Source organism: Crassostrea angulata, chromosome 4, assembly GCF_025612915.1.
Source record: "Crassostrea angulata isolate pt1a10 chromosome 4, ASM2561291v2, whole genome shotgun sequence".
Taxonomy (NCBI): Eukaryota; Metazoa; Mollusca; class Bivalvia; order Ostreida; family Ostreidae; genus Magallana; species Magallana angulata.
The window spans coordinates 42,718,642-42,737,574 of NC_069114.1; the positions used below are offsets into that span (position 1 = coordinate 42,718,642).

At 30.5% G+C, this 18,933-nt stretch overlaps 1 protein-coding gene and 1 pseudogene across 1 annotated transcript in view; one reads left to right on the forward strand and one right to left on the reverse strand.

Annotated features, from left to right (window-relative positions):
• The first annotated feature begins 5,061 nt into the window (after positions 1–5,061).
• The window catches only part of LOC128180455 (uncharacterized), a 137,727-nt gene continuing 123,855 nt past the window's right edge, over positions 5,062–18,933 (forward strand). The window contains exons 1-3 of the mRNA XM_052848580.1: positions 5,062–5,140; positions 8,736–8,881; positions 10,437–10,626. Of these exons, the coding sequence (XP_052704540.1) occupies positions 8,792–8,881; positions 10,437–10,626 (280 nt within the window). The 5' untranslated portion in view covers positions 5,062–5,140; positions 8,736–8,791. The remainder of the gene's footprint in view (positions 5,141–8,735; positions 8,882–10,436; positions 10,627–18,933) is intronic.
• LOC128180460 (uncharacterized) lies at positions 15,667–16,455 on the reverse strand (annotated as a pseudogene).

Genomic DNA, 18,933 nt, shown 5'->3' on the forward strand with positions numbered 1-18,933 from the left:
GTGCCTGGTATACGTGATACGGAAGAAAAAGTGTTACATGCATATTGTTTTGTTAGATTCTAAACATTGATGCATAATTATTTCTATGCCAAGTTGTATGATGGTAAAAACAAAATAAAATAAAATGGTCTTATAATTTTCTTTGATCTTAAGTTAATGAATACATGATAAAAAGTACTTTAAATATTCTGACAAGTCAAAAACAAGAAAAAACTTTATTCTTAAGGTAAATATAGAAAGTAAACAGGTTTAATACAGTTTTTCATATTTTAGATCCACGTATTACCAATAAACACGTTTTTGTTTAAACATGAAAACGTTTTGTGAAACTGCTTGTTTTTTATGCTTCATAGACAAGAATGTTATTTCTAAAAATTGCTTAGAATTAATTTCAACACAAGCGACTAAATCAAGAAATTAAACACACTTAACAGCTGATTATATACACCTTTTGTTTTCTTAGGTTGATTTAACTTTAATTTTGGTGTGTGGTTATTCGTGGATTCTTGACGTTTTGAACTAAAAAAGTGGTTGTGACACTTTGGTTTTTGTGGAAGTTTAAATCAATCATAAGCTGATTCACATGTAATGTCAGTATGGAATGTACAAGTACATCCATTAAAGATCCATTAAACAAGTCCTTTAAAGACCTTTCATATCAAATATTTTAAGATATTTTGTATTTTCTTATAACCCTAATCCTTTTCCGCTACTTTTTATTGATATACAATGCACCTTAACTTTTATCAAATAAATTATCTTTTGCTTTGCTGTTAACGATATTTCGCATCCTTCTTTTTTAACAGCGATAGATAGCGTCTTGCTGCATTTTTAATGGTAGTCAAATCACTACTTTAGTACCTCTTATAATATAATATAATGAAATTAAAGATCTAATTGAGATTGTTACTGCATATTAGATAAAGTAGTGGTAGACGGAATGCGTGCGCAAATAATATAATTTACCGGATGCTTCATATGGACACAACTGTGATCTGCCGAAGCCGATCACAAAAACTCCATTTGCATATGATAATGATACACTGCTACATAAGTGAGGAAAGTTGACGAAAAAAAAATAAAGTCATGGTGTTTATCATTAGGTATTTTGTTAGATTACCGTAATTATATATTTTTAGTAAATTATCTTAATTTGAAACGTATGACTCAGGCTCAGTGGTATCTTTTATTTCAAGTTAACGGGAGAATATCGAGTCGACGAAGAACGGAAGTAAATTCAATACCTCGTCGATAAACCTAAATTTCGTGTTGAAGGCCACATCGAGTAAATTCAATTTATTATATACATGTATTAAAAAAAAAAATATGCTCCGTATAATAGTTATGTATGAAAATATAATAAAATGTATTTTCAATTTAATTTGATTTAACAGAGAATAAGAGTGATAAAAAATAAGATGAAAAAGTTTATGGTAGTATATGACACTCGTTGATAATAATACTTTCGCCAGACTAAAATTATCTAATTTTGAAATGTTTGGCCAAGATTTTTTGGGGAAACAGTATTAAACGGTTTGCGGTTTTTCGTTTAAATAGTATAAACACTCCATACTTGTACATGCCTACTTTTTTTTTTATTTTTTTTACAATATATAATTTCATAAACATCCAGTTAAAAGTGATATTGACTTGTCATAACCAGTCAGTGGTTACATTGATAACGAAAATAAAATACACTTTAAGTACGGTTCAAATTCGAGGTGAAGTAAATTGAACAAGGTTCAGACACGTTTAGATAAGCGTCTCAAGATATGTTACAAGACAATTCAAGATAAAACTGGTTTGGTCAATAAATGAAATAATATTTTTTAAAATGTCAGTCAATATTGTTGAATGTTGTGAAAATAGATTATGAATAACTATCGTTGTATGTTTTTATTTTTCATTATTTATACTGATAATAATATTAATACATGTAATCGTCATTGGTTGGTTAATACAAACTGTGAAAACTTGTATTTCACTGAAAAAAATTCATTTCATCAATTTTTAAACTTTTTTGAACTTTTTTCCTGAAATTAAAACATCTAATTATCACAGTTTCACACTTGATGAAGGAATAAACTTTCAGTCTGAAAAAAAAAACTATATCATGAACTGGGTTGGGAAATATTATCTGTCAGAAGAAAAGTACATGAAGTAATATTATTTTACAAGATAGAGATTGTATTGACACCTCCTTATCACAAAGATCTCTTATAGCCCTGTATTATTCTTAAAACCACGTATTCTTTAAACAGGCATAATGGTCGTCTTCAATCAATATGAAAAACTACATCTTACTTCTGTTTTATAAAGACAGTTATTCAGCTATGGAATGATTGAATATGAATCATGGAAATTGCATGAAAAATATTATCAGTTGTTAAAAAGAACTAATGCTAGCAGTGTAAATGCTGAACTTAGTGTTCTTAGATACTAGATAATTATTTTGCAAATAATTATAGGTTTCATATGATAAATACATTTCTTTTTTATCTAAATGTTCTTAAAAAGAAACACTCTATTTAATTGCCGATCAATTCTATACAAAAACCTATAAATCTTGACATTGTTTTCTGGAGACAATTATATTTCTTATGCTGAAAACGCTGTCTTATTTTATTTTGTACATGAACATATTTTTGAACTATTTAAAGATTAAGAAACAGCAATTATGTAAACCCAAAGCTCAATCTGTATATGATAAATGCGCAGTTATTATTTTCCACTTGCCTATTAACCATTGAGATTTTTTTCATACCTCTTTATATTCATTGTTCATGTTTTTCATTTACTAAATGTGTATACAATCATATTAAGCAGTATTACGCCATCGTACATTCATTGATTAGATAAAAGCATGTTGCAAACCTTTAAACACTTAATAATGTATAAATTATCGAATTAAAGTTCTACCAGTTTCATACAGTAAATATTGTTAATTTGACGACGTGTTGATGTTGACCATTCTACCGATTTAACTTTATTCGTCAACAAATTTAATTATCAATTTTTTGATCATGCAATTAAAAATTACATATGACTAAACCACTTCTTTTAACCATTAACATGTTCTGTGTTTTTTTTAATTTTGGTGTGTTTTATTACATAGGTCTGAACTGGTCCTTTTAACCATGAAATTGACTATGTTTTCTTTAAAAAAAAATTTTTAAGTAATAATGAAATTAAAGTTAAAACATGGTAAATATTGTGAAATAAAAGTAATTGTAATAAACCACACCATTATGAACAACCCTATTGAAATTTGATTTTTTAAAAAATAAAGTGGTTACCATTATTACAACATGCTTGATTACTCATCCTAATTACAAGTTTGCTGTTCTTTCACACTAAAATCAAAATGGAAAGGGGAAAATTATCAATAACACATTTTTACAGGTAAACAACAATTAACTATATTATAAAAATCTTTGTTATTTGGTTGTATGAACTGATAAAAATACATTGTGTGTTGTTGTAATCTCATCGTACAACAGAAACTAAATATCATTTTATAGATGTCAGTCTACTGCAACATATTTTGAATAAACCTTTAAGTTGTGTAAAAAGGTAATGACTTTTACATAACTTTGCTGCGAAAACAATGTTTGATTAAATTGATATCATCATTTCGCAGTATTGTCTGTATAGCTGTGTGAAAATTTCTTGCATGACATGTGCATGGTTTTGTGCAGAGATACGATGCTATTTTATCGCACGCCTTATCTTTGATGCAAACTCGATTTTATACACTCTTGTGAAATAAGCTCATTCCACCTTACTTTTTGTTGTTTTAAAGAAAAACATCAATTGAATTTAATGTAATAAAAGTCATACTTTTGTGGAAACAACGCAAGGATTTCGATATCAGAAGATGAAATCAGACTATTTATATCTAGATAAACAGTCATATTCAAGAGACAAGGAATGCAATTAATTGAATGACAACTATATAACTTACAGTGACCTTTGTAGAGACCTTTTATATTTTGCCAATGAAGTCTAATATTTGCCTTCTAGAGCTAGATATTGAGTGTATCGTTCTATTGTATGTCAGTTATTGTTTATTAGCCTGCTCTGTGTTCACAACATTGTATCTCAGTAAAAGTAAAAGATATTAATCAACGTAACTCAAATGCATACATTTTTATATCTAAACGTCAATCTAATTTCGATCTTGGATCAATATTTAATATTCCACGTTTCATTACCTGAGTCACATTTAATAAACTGGTCTTAATTATGAGCAATAATATAAGATAATAACAGAATATTAACATTAATAATACATTAAGGATAACAAAAAGTTTAAACAAATAAAATGAAGTCTCTTGGTAGCTTTTTTTTCAAGAAATAAGAACTACAAGACACATTTAATCGCTCCTGTGCCTATATTTACGTTCTAAAAATACAGTTATATCTAGATAAGAACAGTTCGATGTAATCTTCCGATTCCGCAAAACGACATTCTTTCCAAGAAATTATGCCACATATTTAATGATTCAACCAGTGAGTCATTATTTCGATTTTGTGCAAAAACACTCAATTGACTAGTTAAACAGCAATGGAATGAGTTACTGTACCTATTCTTTAGATTGAGCTGTTTAAATTCAAGTCAATATTAGAAGACATTTTTATTTTGAAATTCAAAGTGTCCTAATTGTATCTTTGAATCCTGGTGTTGAATTATTACTCAATAAACAATTCAAGTCAAAATTACTCATTTCAATGAAACAAATCAAAATTTTTATAATCTATTTCATAGTCTAGAAATTAGTTGGACATTAGAATGCAGCACATTATTCTTTTTCATAGAGAGCTTTAAGGATCTATGGATTAAATAAAAAAAATTATAAACATAACACAGCAGGCCTAACTAGCCTCTTGTACGAATTAGATGAATCATTTTTTTTTTAAAAATCAATACGTGTATTAGGTATTCAGGTGGTTTGACCGGGAACATTTGACATTGAGTGTGCTATAGATAAGAGTCCTAAAATCCAGACGTATAAAACTTACATGAAAAGAGAACTGTGTTCATTTAGTTAAATGAAACGCATTAGATCATTACTAACGGTATTTTGGTGCATCGGTTTTATCAATTGTGGCGTTCAATTGTCTTTATTTTTCTTATTCGGTAAGTAATGTGTACTGACGTATAATATATTTTTTTTTACATTTTCAAACAAGTTAGTCATACAAGTAAAATGCAAATATACCCTTTTTTACAAATTCCCTGTTTGTTTTTTAAAAATGAAAAGTAAAATTGCACACGCTTCTATATGTTTAAAGGTATGCATGTATTTTGTTTATTCTTTTTTTACCAACATTTACCAAATGCAAACTAAGAATACGTTTGGCATGCAATTTTATTTTTCATTCCATTTCAAATGAAACAAGAAAATGCATGTTTAATTAGGTGTGCTCACTCCTCCATTGCACCTGATCCTACCTCTATTTTGTAGAAGTCAGTGTTTGCTCTGTTCCTGTTTTCATTTTTCCTTTAAACGATTGATTTGAAACACTGTTTGTTATCACCATATTTCAAATAAGCAATACCATTCAATTTTTGATACTTAAGTTACTAATTCTGTTACAAAACTATGATTACAGTTCAATGATCTAATTATTAAATTATGTTCATAATTTTAGAGAAAGAATAGGTTATTTCAGTGATTGATTACATACATTTATAGAAACAAATGTTTAAATTTGCTCCTATTTATGACGGAATATCGATCAGAGAAATTTTTACTCTGAGATTTGACTTATCATATCCGGGTAATTGTATAAGACGATTGAATTAAACTGTTCATGCATAGTTAAGCATCTCTCTCTTAGCCTAATGTAATATACAAACAACTGTATGACATTTTCATTTACCTCCTCTTTTCTTTTAACCATTTTAAGACCTGCAATTGTTCCCAAACATATTATGTTCAGAGTTTGATTTTGAGAACAAGAACGTATTAATAAAAACTTGCAGCTGCAAAATAAAGATAATATTATATTTGCATTATGAACCCTAAAAACATTTTTTTTCGACTAAGCGTAAATGCGTTTTTTCTTTTCTTTCTATTTTTGAGGTTACTTGAGTAAACGGTGATCTATTGCTATCCGTTTTCACCGCCGTAGCGCGTCGTGCGTCGTGCGTTAATTTTTTTTTTTACAACTTGTTCTTCAAAACTACAAGTCCAATTGTTACCATTTTTAGTTTGAGGCATCTCTATGGTACGAAAAATCTAAATTGTGCAATTTATAGCTCTACCGCCCCCGGGGCGCCACATGTGGGGCTAAATATGTCAAGAAATCTAAATTTTAAAACAATCTTCATCTCTACTCTCACACATTTGAGGAATGCATAGTTATGATGTCCATTAAGCCCTTTACCAAAATTGTGAAATTCATGGCCCTGGATCAGGGGTTCTGGCTCTAGGGTGGGGACATTATGGCCATATCGTAAAAATGTATAAAATCTTAGAGAAAATCGTATCAACTACCATATATATTTGTTAAAAAATAAATGCCTGGTTATGATGTCAATGAGACCCTCTACAAAAATTGTGAAATTCATGACCCCTTGGTCAAGGGTTCAGGCTCTAGAGTGGGGCCAATTTGACCATATAGTAGAAATTAATTAAATTTTAGAAAACCTTCTTCTTTACTCCCATATATATATTTTTAAAACTAAATGCCTTGTTATGACATCCATGATTGTACCAAAGTTATGAAATTCATGACTCCTTTTTAGGGGTTCGGGCTCTAGGGTGGGGCCAATATAGCCAAATAGTAAAAATGTTTTTTAAACTTTTAATAATTTTTGTCTTTACTCCCACACATGTTGGAAAAAAAAATGAATACATGGTTATGCTGCTCACTAACTCCTATACCTTAATTGTGAAATTCACCGCCCCTGGCTCAGGTGTTCAGGACATGGGGGGGGGGGGGGGGCTATATGGAAATATAGTGTTAATGTTTAAAGTTTTTCTTTCTATTCTCACACATCTATATAAAAATCTGACTTATAATTATATTATAATTATTTTTACTAGGAAATCCTCTTGAAATTTTATTTTTCATTTCCCTGGAATATGAGTTTTAACTCTAGGGCAGGGCCAAAATGGATGTGTGGGTGTTAATGCATACCATGTTAAAATTATCTTCTTTACTCCTGCACATCTGAAAGGAAAACTGAATTCTTGATTTTGTAGACCAGATCTTTAAGTTGTTCGCCAAAATTTTAGGTTTCAGTTCTTTTGGAAAATTTTAGGCATGGAGGTGGTTGTCATTAAACATTTATAATTTTTCTACTCCAGAATGAAACCTAATTAATTAAATGCATATATGAGACTCCTCGACAAGCTTGTGTATGGGTTATATGCTACTCAGGTGACCGTTAAGGCCTATTGGCATCTTGTTTAAATTATATTGGATCTCGGTTTCAGATTATTGCAACCACTATTTAAATAAATGATAATCATTTCAATAGTATTTAAGGATTCATTTCATTAGAAAAAGTCATTTTGCAACAACTTTTGAAATACAGCGACCATTGAAATAATTGTTTCAGTACTTGGTTGAAAGGAATTTCATTGTTATCAATTAAATTTTGACGTCATAATAGATCTGGCACAGAAGCACTTTGAATTTTTTGATATCTTGATTTTAAAGCGCTAAAGAAATCAAATTTAAATAAAGACGGTAGAAATTCTCGAGAGTTCAAAGATATGTTACAAAAGGTGATTATGTTTGATAGTAAAGCATGTTAACATTCAAAGATAATAAAACAAATAGAAGTTAAGTATAAACGCTTTTCTTAGTGACGAAAGACATGACAAACGTTTTGATATAAAATCAATTATGGTGTTATATTTTAGAGTTATTCGACATTGATGCGAGTTACAGATAAGTGTTATAAAAGTGCGGACCATAATTTGAAATGATCAAAGGAAGGCGTTTTGATTTTAAAAGCAATGATGTTTAAATGCAATACACAAAAAATACACACATACAACTTCATTATTGTCTTTTACAGTTTGTTAACATAACATAAAGTGTTTTATTGCCATTTTGTTTGATCTTGCTTGACATACAATGTACAATCATCAGGTGTGGTAAAAGTATATATTTTTACATAATTATGTAAAATCACTTATACATTTGTTTCATATTCAAAATTCATGTTTTCCAGTCACCTACATTTTTACATTTTTTTAAAACTGAAAAACTAGGTGTAACTGATTGTCTTTTTATGTTTCAAAGATAACAATTATATTTGTTTCTAAGATTACTTAACAATAATCTCAACAAATGCAGCCGAATCAAGAGACAGGTTTTGACATACTAAGCATCATGCATGTATATACATATACGTTAGAAACGTTTAATTTCAAATTGTTGTATAATTTACACTTTGGTGTGTAGTTTTCGTAGAATCTTGATGTTTTGAAAATCACAAAAGATAAAATCCTAAAATTGAGAATTTTTATGACAATCTATGTACGAGATAACCGTAGCTTGGACACAGAGGTATTGCAACTCATAATTTTCAAAAGATCAAACAACAAGTTTTGGAAGAAGAAACTTGCATTTTAATGTAAGAAGAAGGGTAAAATATGTACAATGAATTGTCCCAATCGTAGTTAGATTTGTCAAAATTAGTGTATTAAAGTGAAGGTGCCAAATTTCCAATACCTAAAACATAGTAAAATAAATATTGATGTTCGTTTCAGACACGTTTACTAAGGATAAACGCTCTACAGGTGGTCCTCTATAAAAAAGTGTGTGTATGTGTGGTAATTTGAACACGATGGAACTACACAGAAGAATGTGTCTCATTTTATTTGGAACATTGATGTCTTCTTGTCACCTCCTCTGTGTAAGTAAACCGCATTCATAAAGCTGAACTTTATCAATAAAGATATAATATTATCACATTTATTTATAATGTTTGCTTTATACCTTGCCCTTTGAAACAATGTGATCATATTTACAAAACAAAAACTCTTACAAACTTGTATATTTGAAAAGAGATAAAACCCGAGTTCTCGAGAGAAAGAGAGATAAAAGAGAAAGATAGACAGACAGACAGACAGGCAGACAGATATACAGAGTTACAGAGATAGAGGCAATACAATGATTGTGAACATCTTTTTAATAAGTATGACATTTGTGAACAAAAATAAAGATCCTGAGCATATGATGACATTTACTCAGAATAAAATAAAATATACTGATATATATAAAAAACAAAATATAACAGATTTTTTTTTGTAGTTTTTATTTTAACAATTAAAAAAGTAGGTTACTGATCTTTTTTAGCAAATTGTTAATTCTAGTAAATAAACATTTTTGAAAAATTAAGAGAAAACTTTCAAAATGTTACACCAAAATTGAACTTTTCTTAACTGTAAACATATCAAAATTGACTAAACTCTTTAAAAAAGGAAATGCACTTTAGTAAAAGCAATGTAGCTATATTAACCTTATTCTGCTGGAGGTCAATCATCAAAATTTTACGACATGGTGTCTTAAGCTGTTTTTAATCATTTTAATATATTTTTTGCATTGCGTTCCATACAATATTTGTAAAGAAAGAGTGAGATAAAGCCAACAGAAAAAATGCAAAATTATATACTTTATAATAAGGTTTTAACCTTTATTATAATAGAACTGCCAAAAATGTTTTAGTGAAAAACAATATCCAAAATTTTCTCTGAATTTCTTTTGCTTTGCTATATGTCTATTTTTGTGCCAGTTATTCTGAAAATCTAGCAACAGTATCGAATGTTTTGTTAATAGTAATTCATTTTGTAAATATGTGTTGTATTTAGAAGACATTTTACTCGTGACATTGAACTTTATAGCAAACCGAACTTAAATACTTAACATGGATCGGATACCTTCTATCAAATCCCTAACAAAACAATCTTTCTTATCAACTCAGAGCAAAATATTCACCGTTAGTAGGTCTACAAAATTATAAATCATTGCTGATGCTTCAATTTTCACAAAACTAGCTATTTAAGCCATTCACGATGTGATATTCTCTTCCTTATTTTTGAAAAATTATAAAAATCCTGGTCGATTTTGTATAACTTATTGCATAAAAAGGGACCGCAAATATATGTTATGGGTATCATCCATTTTGAATTAAGTTATAAAACAAAATGCAGCGTCTTTTTTAAAGAGGTGGAATGGAAAGCAGAATTATTTACACGTATTAGATCTAGGGGTCACTTTTGATAATGTTCTTACCTTAGAAAAGAAAAAAAAATTAAGACCTGGGCACGTCGACTATTATGTACTTAAATAAAGGTTAACATGTTATAATATGAAGTTAATGCTACGTAATAATTAGTATTTATTATGTGAAATTATAGGTAACATTTATTATATTAAAAGGGAAAATAATGGACAAATATTTATTCCAGAAAAAGCTGGATGGTTACAAGTTCCCCGTATACTTAACACAATTCTGTCCCAGAACTAAAACCGAGTGGAACGAAAGGTCGTCTGTCATCAACTGTACTAAGGACAATGGATACTTGTGCTTCCCTAACGAAAAGTTCACCCAGCTGCTGGAATTCTGTCATAGAGCTCGTTTCATATGGATACAGGAAGGTACCCATTATTTGCCATTAAACGATAAAGCTGCTAGATTGTAATTGGCGGCTAGTCATGTTCTAAGTAGTTGTTCGTTACTGTGGAGCTAACATGCACGTCTAGTCAACCGAACGCTTTTTCTACACAACGTAGCTTTGAAGAAAAAGAGAAAGAGAGAAGAAGAAGAGAGAGAGAAAGAGAGATAGAGAGAGACAGACATACAGAGACAGACAGACAGACATAGAGAGAGAGAGAGAGAGAGACAGAGAGAGACATAGAGAGAGAGGGAGAGAGATTGTACGAGACTTTCTAAAGACAGGTTATTCTAAGAAATAAAAAAAACACACACGAAAATAAATTGGTATTGTGTTTATTTTCATTTTAATGATTTCAAAGACCAAAAACCTACTTGCACTACTAAGGACTTTTCATGTAATATTTAACATGTTTTTCATTTAATTTTGTAATTTTAAATGGTGTGAGGCCGTATTTTTGACGCTTGCATAAGTTTTTCTCTTATTTTGTATTTGTTTAATAACCAATGGAGTAGTTCTCCCGATTATTTGTACCATGACTGAGTTTAGGTTATTCACAATCGATGAATTTAAAGAAAATATTAAATATTAATTGTTCTTAAGCTTTTATAAATATCATTTTTAAAAGAGTGAATCTTGTTGACAGTATTCAAAGTATTTAAGGAATCTCACTCATATGTTTGCCTACATCTCCTTAATCCTATCATTTGAATTATTTTCACTGAAGTGTAATATGAAATAGTTACACATATATTGGTAGCATTTGCAATTGCATGAGCAAATATATAACACATGTCTGTTCTGTTATTTATAGAGTCGACAAATTTGTTTATTTAGTCAATTTGAATCAATCAATCATTAGAATTTGTAACATTTGTAACACAAAATTATATCAATGTAGAAATTTTATAATTTAAATTTAAATGAAATTCAACAGCATAATTGTCATGACCCCGTTATTAAGAAGATATAACAAAAATAATACAATATTATATTGAGTTCTTAATTTATTACATTTAAGTTTTGAAATATTTGTCAAAGGTAAAAATTGATTGAAAAGAAGATGACGTTATAAAACTTGATCCTTTACCTTTAATCTGACTTTGAAGTTCTGAACGCGAAAAACCTTAATTGTCGGGATGAAGTATTTTCAATTCACTTATTATTTAAGAAACTTTTGTTGAAACTGAGAAACTGAAATTAAAGCTTTACCTTCATAATGTGTCTGTATTTCAACATATTTTTCTGTATCAAAATACTATAATAATGTTATCTTATATGCCGTACATGATAAACTAAAAATAACACAAGTGACACGTTTGTAAAAATGTAAAATTGAATAAAAGGATTTGTAATATTTAGTATAAGGCACTTTGTTTTTCTGCTTTAAGGAATTGAAATGTTTATTTTATTATATTTCTTAAGAAAAAGGATTAAATTTAACTAATATGAATAAAAAGAATTCAGCCATTTATTTCAAGTATTTCAGAAATTATTAAAAACAATTTTAAAGTGGTGCGTAGAACTTAATTTGTGGCAACACACTAAAAAAAGTCAACCTGCTCCAAAATTTGAACTAACTTAAGCAAATAAAAAAAATTGAGTGCATTTAAGTCTGGACGAAGTCAACAAACTTCTTTCATGTAATACACCGATCCATTTTATTTGTGGGTGTGTCGGGTTTGACCAATCAGATCACGTCATCTGATGCGGCGTATAAGGTCGGACATTGGTCGGACATCGGATAGCAGGTATCCAGAGAAACTTATGGGAGCAAAATTCATCCCAGTTCCGAAGCCAAAGTCTGATTTGGAGAAATGTTTACGATGGATATCATGCTGTCGAAGACCACATGCCCAGCTTAACGTTGACAAAATTACGAAGCATACATATGTGTGTTCTAAGGTAAGTACACGTTCATTTTATTTTCAGATTATAGAATAACCTGTCATCCAGTAATTCGATATCCTTTGAACACCTTGAACACTGACTATACCCAGTAACGTTACATCACGTATGTACAACTTGAAAATGGCGTCGTTTTTGTTCCGACTTCTAAAATACCAAAATGCCCATACTGGCATAAACAAAGTATATTTTAACACTTGTTAATAGATCGGAATGCTTGTAAAACAAATGCAGTAAAATTTTAAAGCTTTCAAGACGTACCTGTAGCTTTGTGCTGTGACAGAGAGTCAGACATAGCGCATTACATATCATAGAATATACTGATTGTATTACTATTTTTTTTACACTATTTCAGCATTTCATTTCATTGGATGGCCCTTCAGATGAATACCCAGATCCTTGTGATGCCCAGACTGGTGAACTGCACAGAGCAAGGCGAAAGATCGTATACTTGTCTCAACAGTCAAAATCAGATGATTTAAACAGCAAGACCAGGTTTGCATCAAATAAAACTTTTCAATAATCACCTGATAAGTGTTGGGTTAAAGATGAACATATTTGTCTCTGGTCAGATAATATATTGCATATTTTTCTCTACATCTGTATTCTGTATTTTACATGTTCTATACCGGTCTTATAATGAAGCTTTTTATCAAATATTTGTTTTCAATAGTACCAGTACTGATGATTTACCATATTCTCAAGCAATGGAATGCTGTTTAACAACACAGACAACTTCAAATCCTGTCATAGAGTCTTCATGCCAAACAGAAGAAGAATATATGTATATTTGTCAAAACCAGATTCTGCTTCTGTGATTTAGCTGGTTCCTTTTTATTATTGAACACAGTAACACACTTTCATTTGTGAAATAATTCATTTCATAGCTGTAAAGTAACATTTGATGACTTAAACAATGCAGCAGGAATATTGTTCAATATTCTTGGTCTGTATTGAAGGTAAAAATTAGCAAGCTTATCAAACATTTCTGTAATGAAGTCAACATTTTTGGTTATTTTTTCCACAAATAAATCTTTTCTTGTGTACACAACAAATATGCAGAAAGAAACACCTGTCATCATTAATTGTCCCTGAATTTGGAAATAATATTCATGATTCTTTTTCAATGTATATGAGTCTCCTAATATCTCAAGACAAAACTTTGGTAAGTTCACTGCTTCTGCGATGAGTAAATCTCTAGCTGAAAATGGACATTTTATTTCCAATACCCAAGTCTGTCCTTCTATGCAAACTTTACCATCAGGCGAGGCAGCAGGAAATGAAAATCTTGGATTTACTACTAATCCACAGTCAAGAATATGTACATTGTGGAATTTTTCCATTTATTTCTGGTTAGCTATGTTTTCGTTACATTTGCCGTAGGAAGTTGCTTCAGTAGTAAAATATTTACTTTCAAATATGCTAGAAACAAAAGTGTCAGTAATATCTTTTTTCCTTTTACATATTCTTGCAAACTGGGAAGCAGTCACACGTTTCGTCCTCTCCTCATACCACAAAGCATTTCCAGATTGATCCACGGTTTATCTTTCTAACTTCTCAGCGTCATCTTGTGTCATGTTAAAAGCTTCATTGAGTTGTTGAAATTTAGAATTAATTAATGGCACATCAGTGTCTAGAGGAAATGTAGTATTTCCATAAGCCCCATGTACAATGGTCGGAAAAGATTTGTAGTTTGTCAACTGAAAATTTACAGATAATATAAGTATAATTAACATCTTTAATGTGTACATAGGGGAAATACATGGTACATGTAACTACAAAAATTATTGATAACAGCATACTGTGAAAATAAAGTTAACTACATATTTATATACACCATATATACTTAACGTTATGCAAACTCTTGTAAGTAATGTATTTATGTATGCATGTAATTTTATCGGTATTGTTTCTGATCATATAATTTTATTTATCTTAATATTAATTACAGTACACTTATTAAAGAAATTTTGTATTTACTATTTCAGTATTTTCATCAATGGATGTGCTTTCATGGATTGCACAAATTAGAAAACTGGAGGAAGAAAATGACAGGTTGCGACAGGAAATCAGACAGAGAGGGAAAGTTTCTGATGCTGCTTGCCAAACAGAGAGAGATACAATGTTCACTCCTGAAGAAGTTTCAAAGTCAAAGATCAAAAACTTGATTGAATTTTACACTGGATTAAGTTATAGTAGATTTCTCATGCTTCTTGTGTTTCTCTTTCCAAGTTGTGAAAATCCAATTATTTATGAAGACAAAAGAAAAGAAACACATATTGACAAGTTTCCTTTGTCACAGCAGTTGTTTATGTACCTGTGCAGACTAAGAAATGCTTTAAATGTGAAAGACTTAGCATTCAGATTCAATATTAAGGTTCAAACTGTGTCAACAGTAATTAATGGGGTAGTGAAGTACATGTATCTGAGATTAGGTTCCTTAAGTTATTGGCCCCATCAAAATACAATCATAGGAATCATGCCAGAATCTTACAAATATGATTTTCCAAACTGTTTAGCTATTATTGACTGTACCGAGCTAAAAACTGAAAAACCATCATCATTAAAACAGCGAGGTCAGTGCTATTCAGACTACAGGTCATCCAATACATTAAAAGCTCTTGTTGTTTGTGACCCAAGAGGGTCAATTTTATTTGTTTCAGATTTATTTTCTGGAAGTATTTCTGACAATGATATCATTGAACAATGTGGTCTTTATGATTATTTAGTACATTTGAAAGAAATGGAGTTTATTGCTAATAATGATGCCTTAATGGCTGACAAAGGGTTTCTAATTGAAAAAAAGTTGGCACTTTTAGATTTGCAGTTGAATATTCCACCCCTTGCATCTAGTGCTAGGCCATTTAGTGAAAGCGATGTAAACCTCACCAGAAAAATAGCTACTCATAGAATACACATTGAACGTGCCATCAATCAAATAAAGTGTTTTAAATTATTGACAAGAAAAAGTCCTGTGAGCATGTTTAATTGTATTAATGCACATTGGTTTGTAGCTGCGATGTTGACAAATTTCCAAGATACTTTAGTAAAGTTTTGAAAATGAATGTTCTTGTTTTTATTTAATATAGGACATGCATGCAAACATTTCTGTGTCTTATACCTGATATAAAAGCATTGACCCCTTATGTACACCACCTAGTGTTGTCTCAATCAGCTGAACCTCCTCCTGAAGGAGGTAGGATAGTGGTGTTCCAACAGCTGCGGAATCTGTCTTTAGCTTTTTCACCTCCATAGCACCAATATCTGGTATTCTTAATTAATTTATATGCGGTGAGTTCATATATTCTAGTTTAGATTTATATTATTCAATTGAACATGTCTCATGAAGACTTTATTATATAAAACCTTACAATAATTTGTCAGTACCTCATCTTTGGCATAATGCTATGGATAGGCCTCTTTTTTCTTGGGGTCTGTTTAGGTTTAGAAAACACCATTGCAGAAAGTGGTTCTGGGCTGATTTTGGACCCCCGTGGTTTATGCCACTGCTGTGGCATACTAGTGCAGGCAAGTGCTGAAGGAACTTCAGTCATGCCAAGATTTTTGTAGTGAATTAAAGTGTATAGAAGACAATTGAATGGGAACAAGTACCGCTTACTCTGAAAAGAATATTTTTAAACACGTATGTGGAAAATGCTACGATGTTTTTGTTGTTTTTTTTTTTAATAAACATCATACTCTTTCGATATAAGTACATTCCCAGCTTTGCATGAGCAATGACTCTCGCTGATACTTGAAGTTGTGATCGTAATTGTCATGTTTATTTTGTGGGGAGCTTCACTTTTACGCATATATCGAAAACATTTGGCGGCGATATCTATTGATTCATCACTGGACTTGTACAATTTTAATGCATGTAAATAACTATTCATGAAATAATTATAACCTCTTTCTTTCGCTCTCTTGGAAATTGGTGTATTCTTGAAATAATCGAGAGAAATATCTGAAGGGATTGATGTTAAGTTTATTTCGCCCGCCATGTTTACTTTAGAATGTCCGACTGGGAAGCGTCGCTATGACGTAACTAAGGTGGGCGGAGCTTATCGATGCAAAACGGATCGGTGTATAAGAAAAATGAACATTTCTTTATTAAGGAAACACTTAACACACGTAAGTCACTTATTTGGACTTCGATTTTGATTAGTTTTAGTATGTTATTTCTGAACAGTAATGGATAATAATATCCTTTCTTTGAAAACAAGGAGGGGACGACTAACGAATTGTATCAACAAAACGTTCAATTACCAGTGCATCATTGAAATGATTACAGGAAGAAGGTCCTTGGGACCTCATGCTTAACTTCTCTTTTAAAAGAGATACATGAATGCTTTGCTGTATATAAAGTATAGTAATATTATCGATAAATAAACTAGGGCTAGTTTAACAATACAAGTGTAATTTTTCGAATTCGGACTTAGCTCATCGTGTACCTACACAACAATGATAATTATTTAAGATGATAATTATTGACTTTTTCTATTAATTAACCATCCAAATATTGATGTATTTTTTTCTCTAATTACTAGCATGTCATTCTCTATCAATAGCGTAAATAAACTCTAAAGGCTGTTTTGATAAACAAAAAACTTAATACACAATTGTCTTTAAAGCATAGTGAAATCAAAACTTATCCGACAGCCTTTTTTTTTAGTGAACAAAAATGGTACGAAAATTTGATTTTGTTAATAAGTTTGTATAATCATGGTTTTTAAAACAAATAATATGAAAAAAATAAATGTTATCTTTATATAGATCTTACATATCATTACGGGTAACAAGAGCAAACACAGGATGAATGACCATCTTTAAGTTCTCCTTAAAGATAGCTTAAAGATGCTTAAAGGTAGCTTAAAGACGATCTTTAAGCCACCTTTAAGCTACCTTTAAGCTATATGTGTTGCTTAAAGATGGCTTAAAGAAAGCGTAAAGATGGCTTAAAGGCAGCTTAAAGACTATCTTTAAGCCACCTTTAAGCCACCTTTAAGGACAACTTATAGGTCCTTAATGTCCAAACTTCTTTAAGCCACCTTTAAGCCACCTTTAAGCTACCTTTAAGCCACCTTTAAGCCATTAAAATTTTTTTATTTCAATATTGTGCTTAATTTCCAACAAAATGTATTAACTTTATGAAAGAAAAGGTATTAAAACGGTTTTTGTTCTAGAAAGAAAAATGAAAAAAAAAAACAAAAACAAAAAAACCGGCCACGGCGAGAATTGAACCCGGGACCATTAGTTTACTAGCATCACCACACTTCCTCTACGCCACGGCAACTTACATATATATGAGCGTTTTTATATCCTATATATCAGTGGATATTGAATCACTGTGTTGAATGTGTTTACTTGAAAAGATTTTGACAAACCATTCAGTTTGTAACAATTAATTATATCTAATTTATAAATAACATGCATGGGTGTATTTAGAATGAAATACGGAACTTGGTCTTCAGTGAACAAAAATATATTATACCTAAATGGAAACCGTTAGGTTCACTATAATAGGCTTTCTTAGTTAATAAATTTAAACCGAGTAGATATACGTTCATCTAATTTATAGCTATAAAAATGTAAGAAAGAAAATGAAATCATTTCTTTTATGAAATGCATTGATACTATTAGGGTATTTGTTCAATTTCCCGCAATTTCCCGGTTTTCATGATCGCGGCGCCGTTCCAATATGTTTAAATATTTACATGTAATTGTATGTACATGATTTTTAAACTATCAATTCTATAACAAACAAAATTACCAATTACCGGTGACGTATTTACTGCATGTGGCAATTGCAAATGACTTGTATATACAATTGTATGATGTGCCAGGCCGGGTATATTTGACATATTTACCCTTATACATATATTTAAATAATCAACCCCTATTTATGATCACCGGTACATTAATTAATTAGCCTCAAGATTTTACTCTTACATACATGTATCGTTTTTTTGTAGACGTAACATCTTTGAAACCCAGAGCTAGGAAATAATACTTTGAAAATGAATTACAAATGTAAATTAACTTTTATTCACTAGACTTATCGTATGCTCGTACATACTAAGATTCAACGCCTTTAGAAACCCTGATGTGCACCTGGGCACACGACACACCTGTTGTGTATATCTTGTATATTCTGTGTTAGTTCCAGGGGTTTTCTTAAGTTGGACAAACAATAGACTTTAATTAGATATACACAAACATGCACCTGGGCACACGACACAACTGTTGTGTATATCTTGTATATTCTGTGTTAGTTCCAGGGGTTTTCTTAAGTTGGACAAACAATAGACTCTAATTAGATATACACAAACGAACAAAACTATGTCTAGACAAACAAAGCAGTAATATCCTGCCCGATATAACA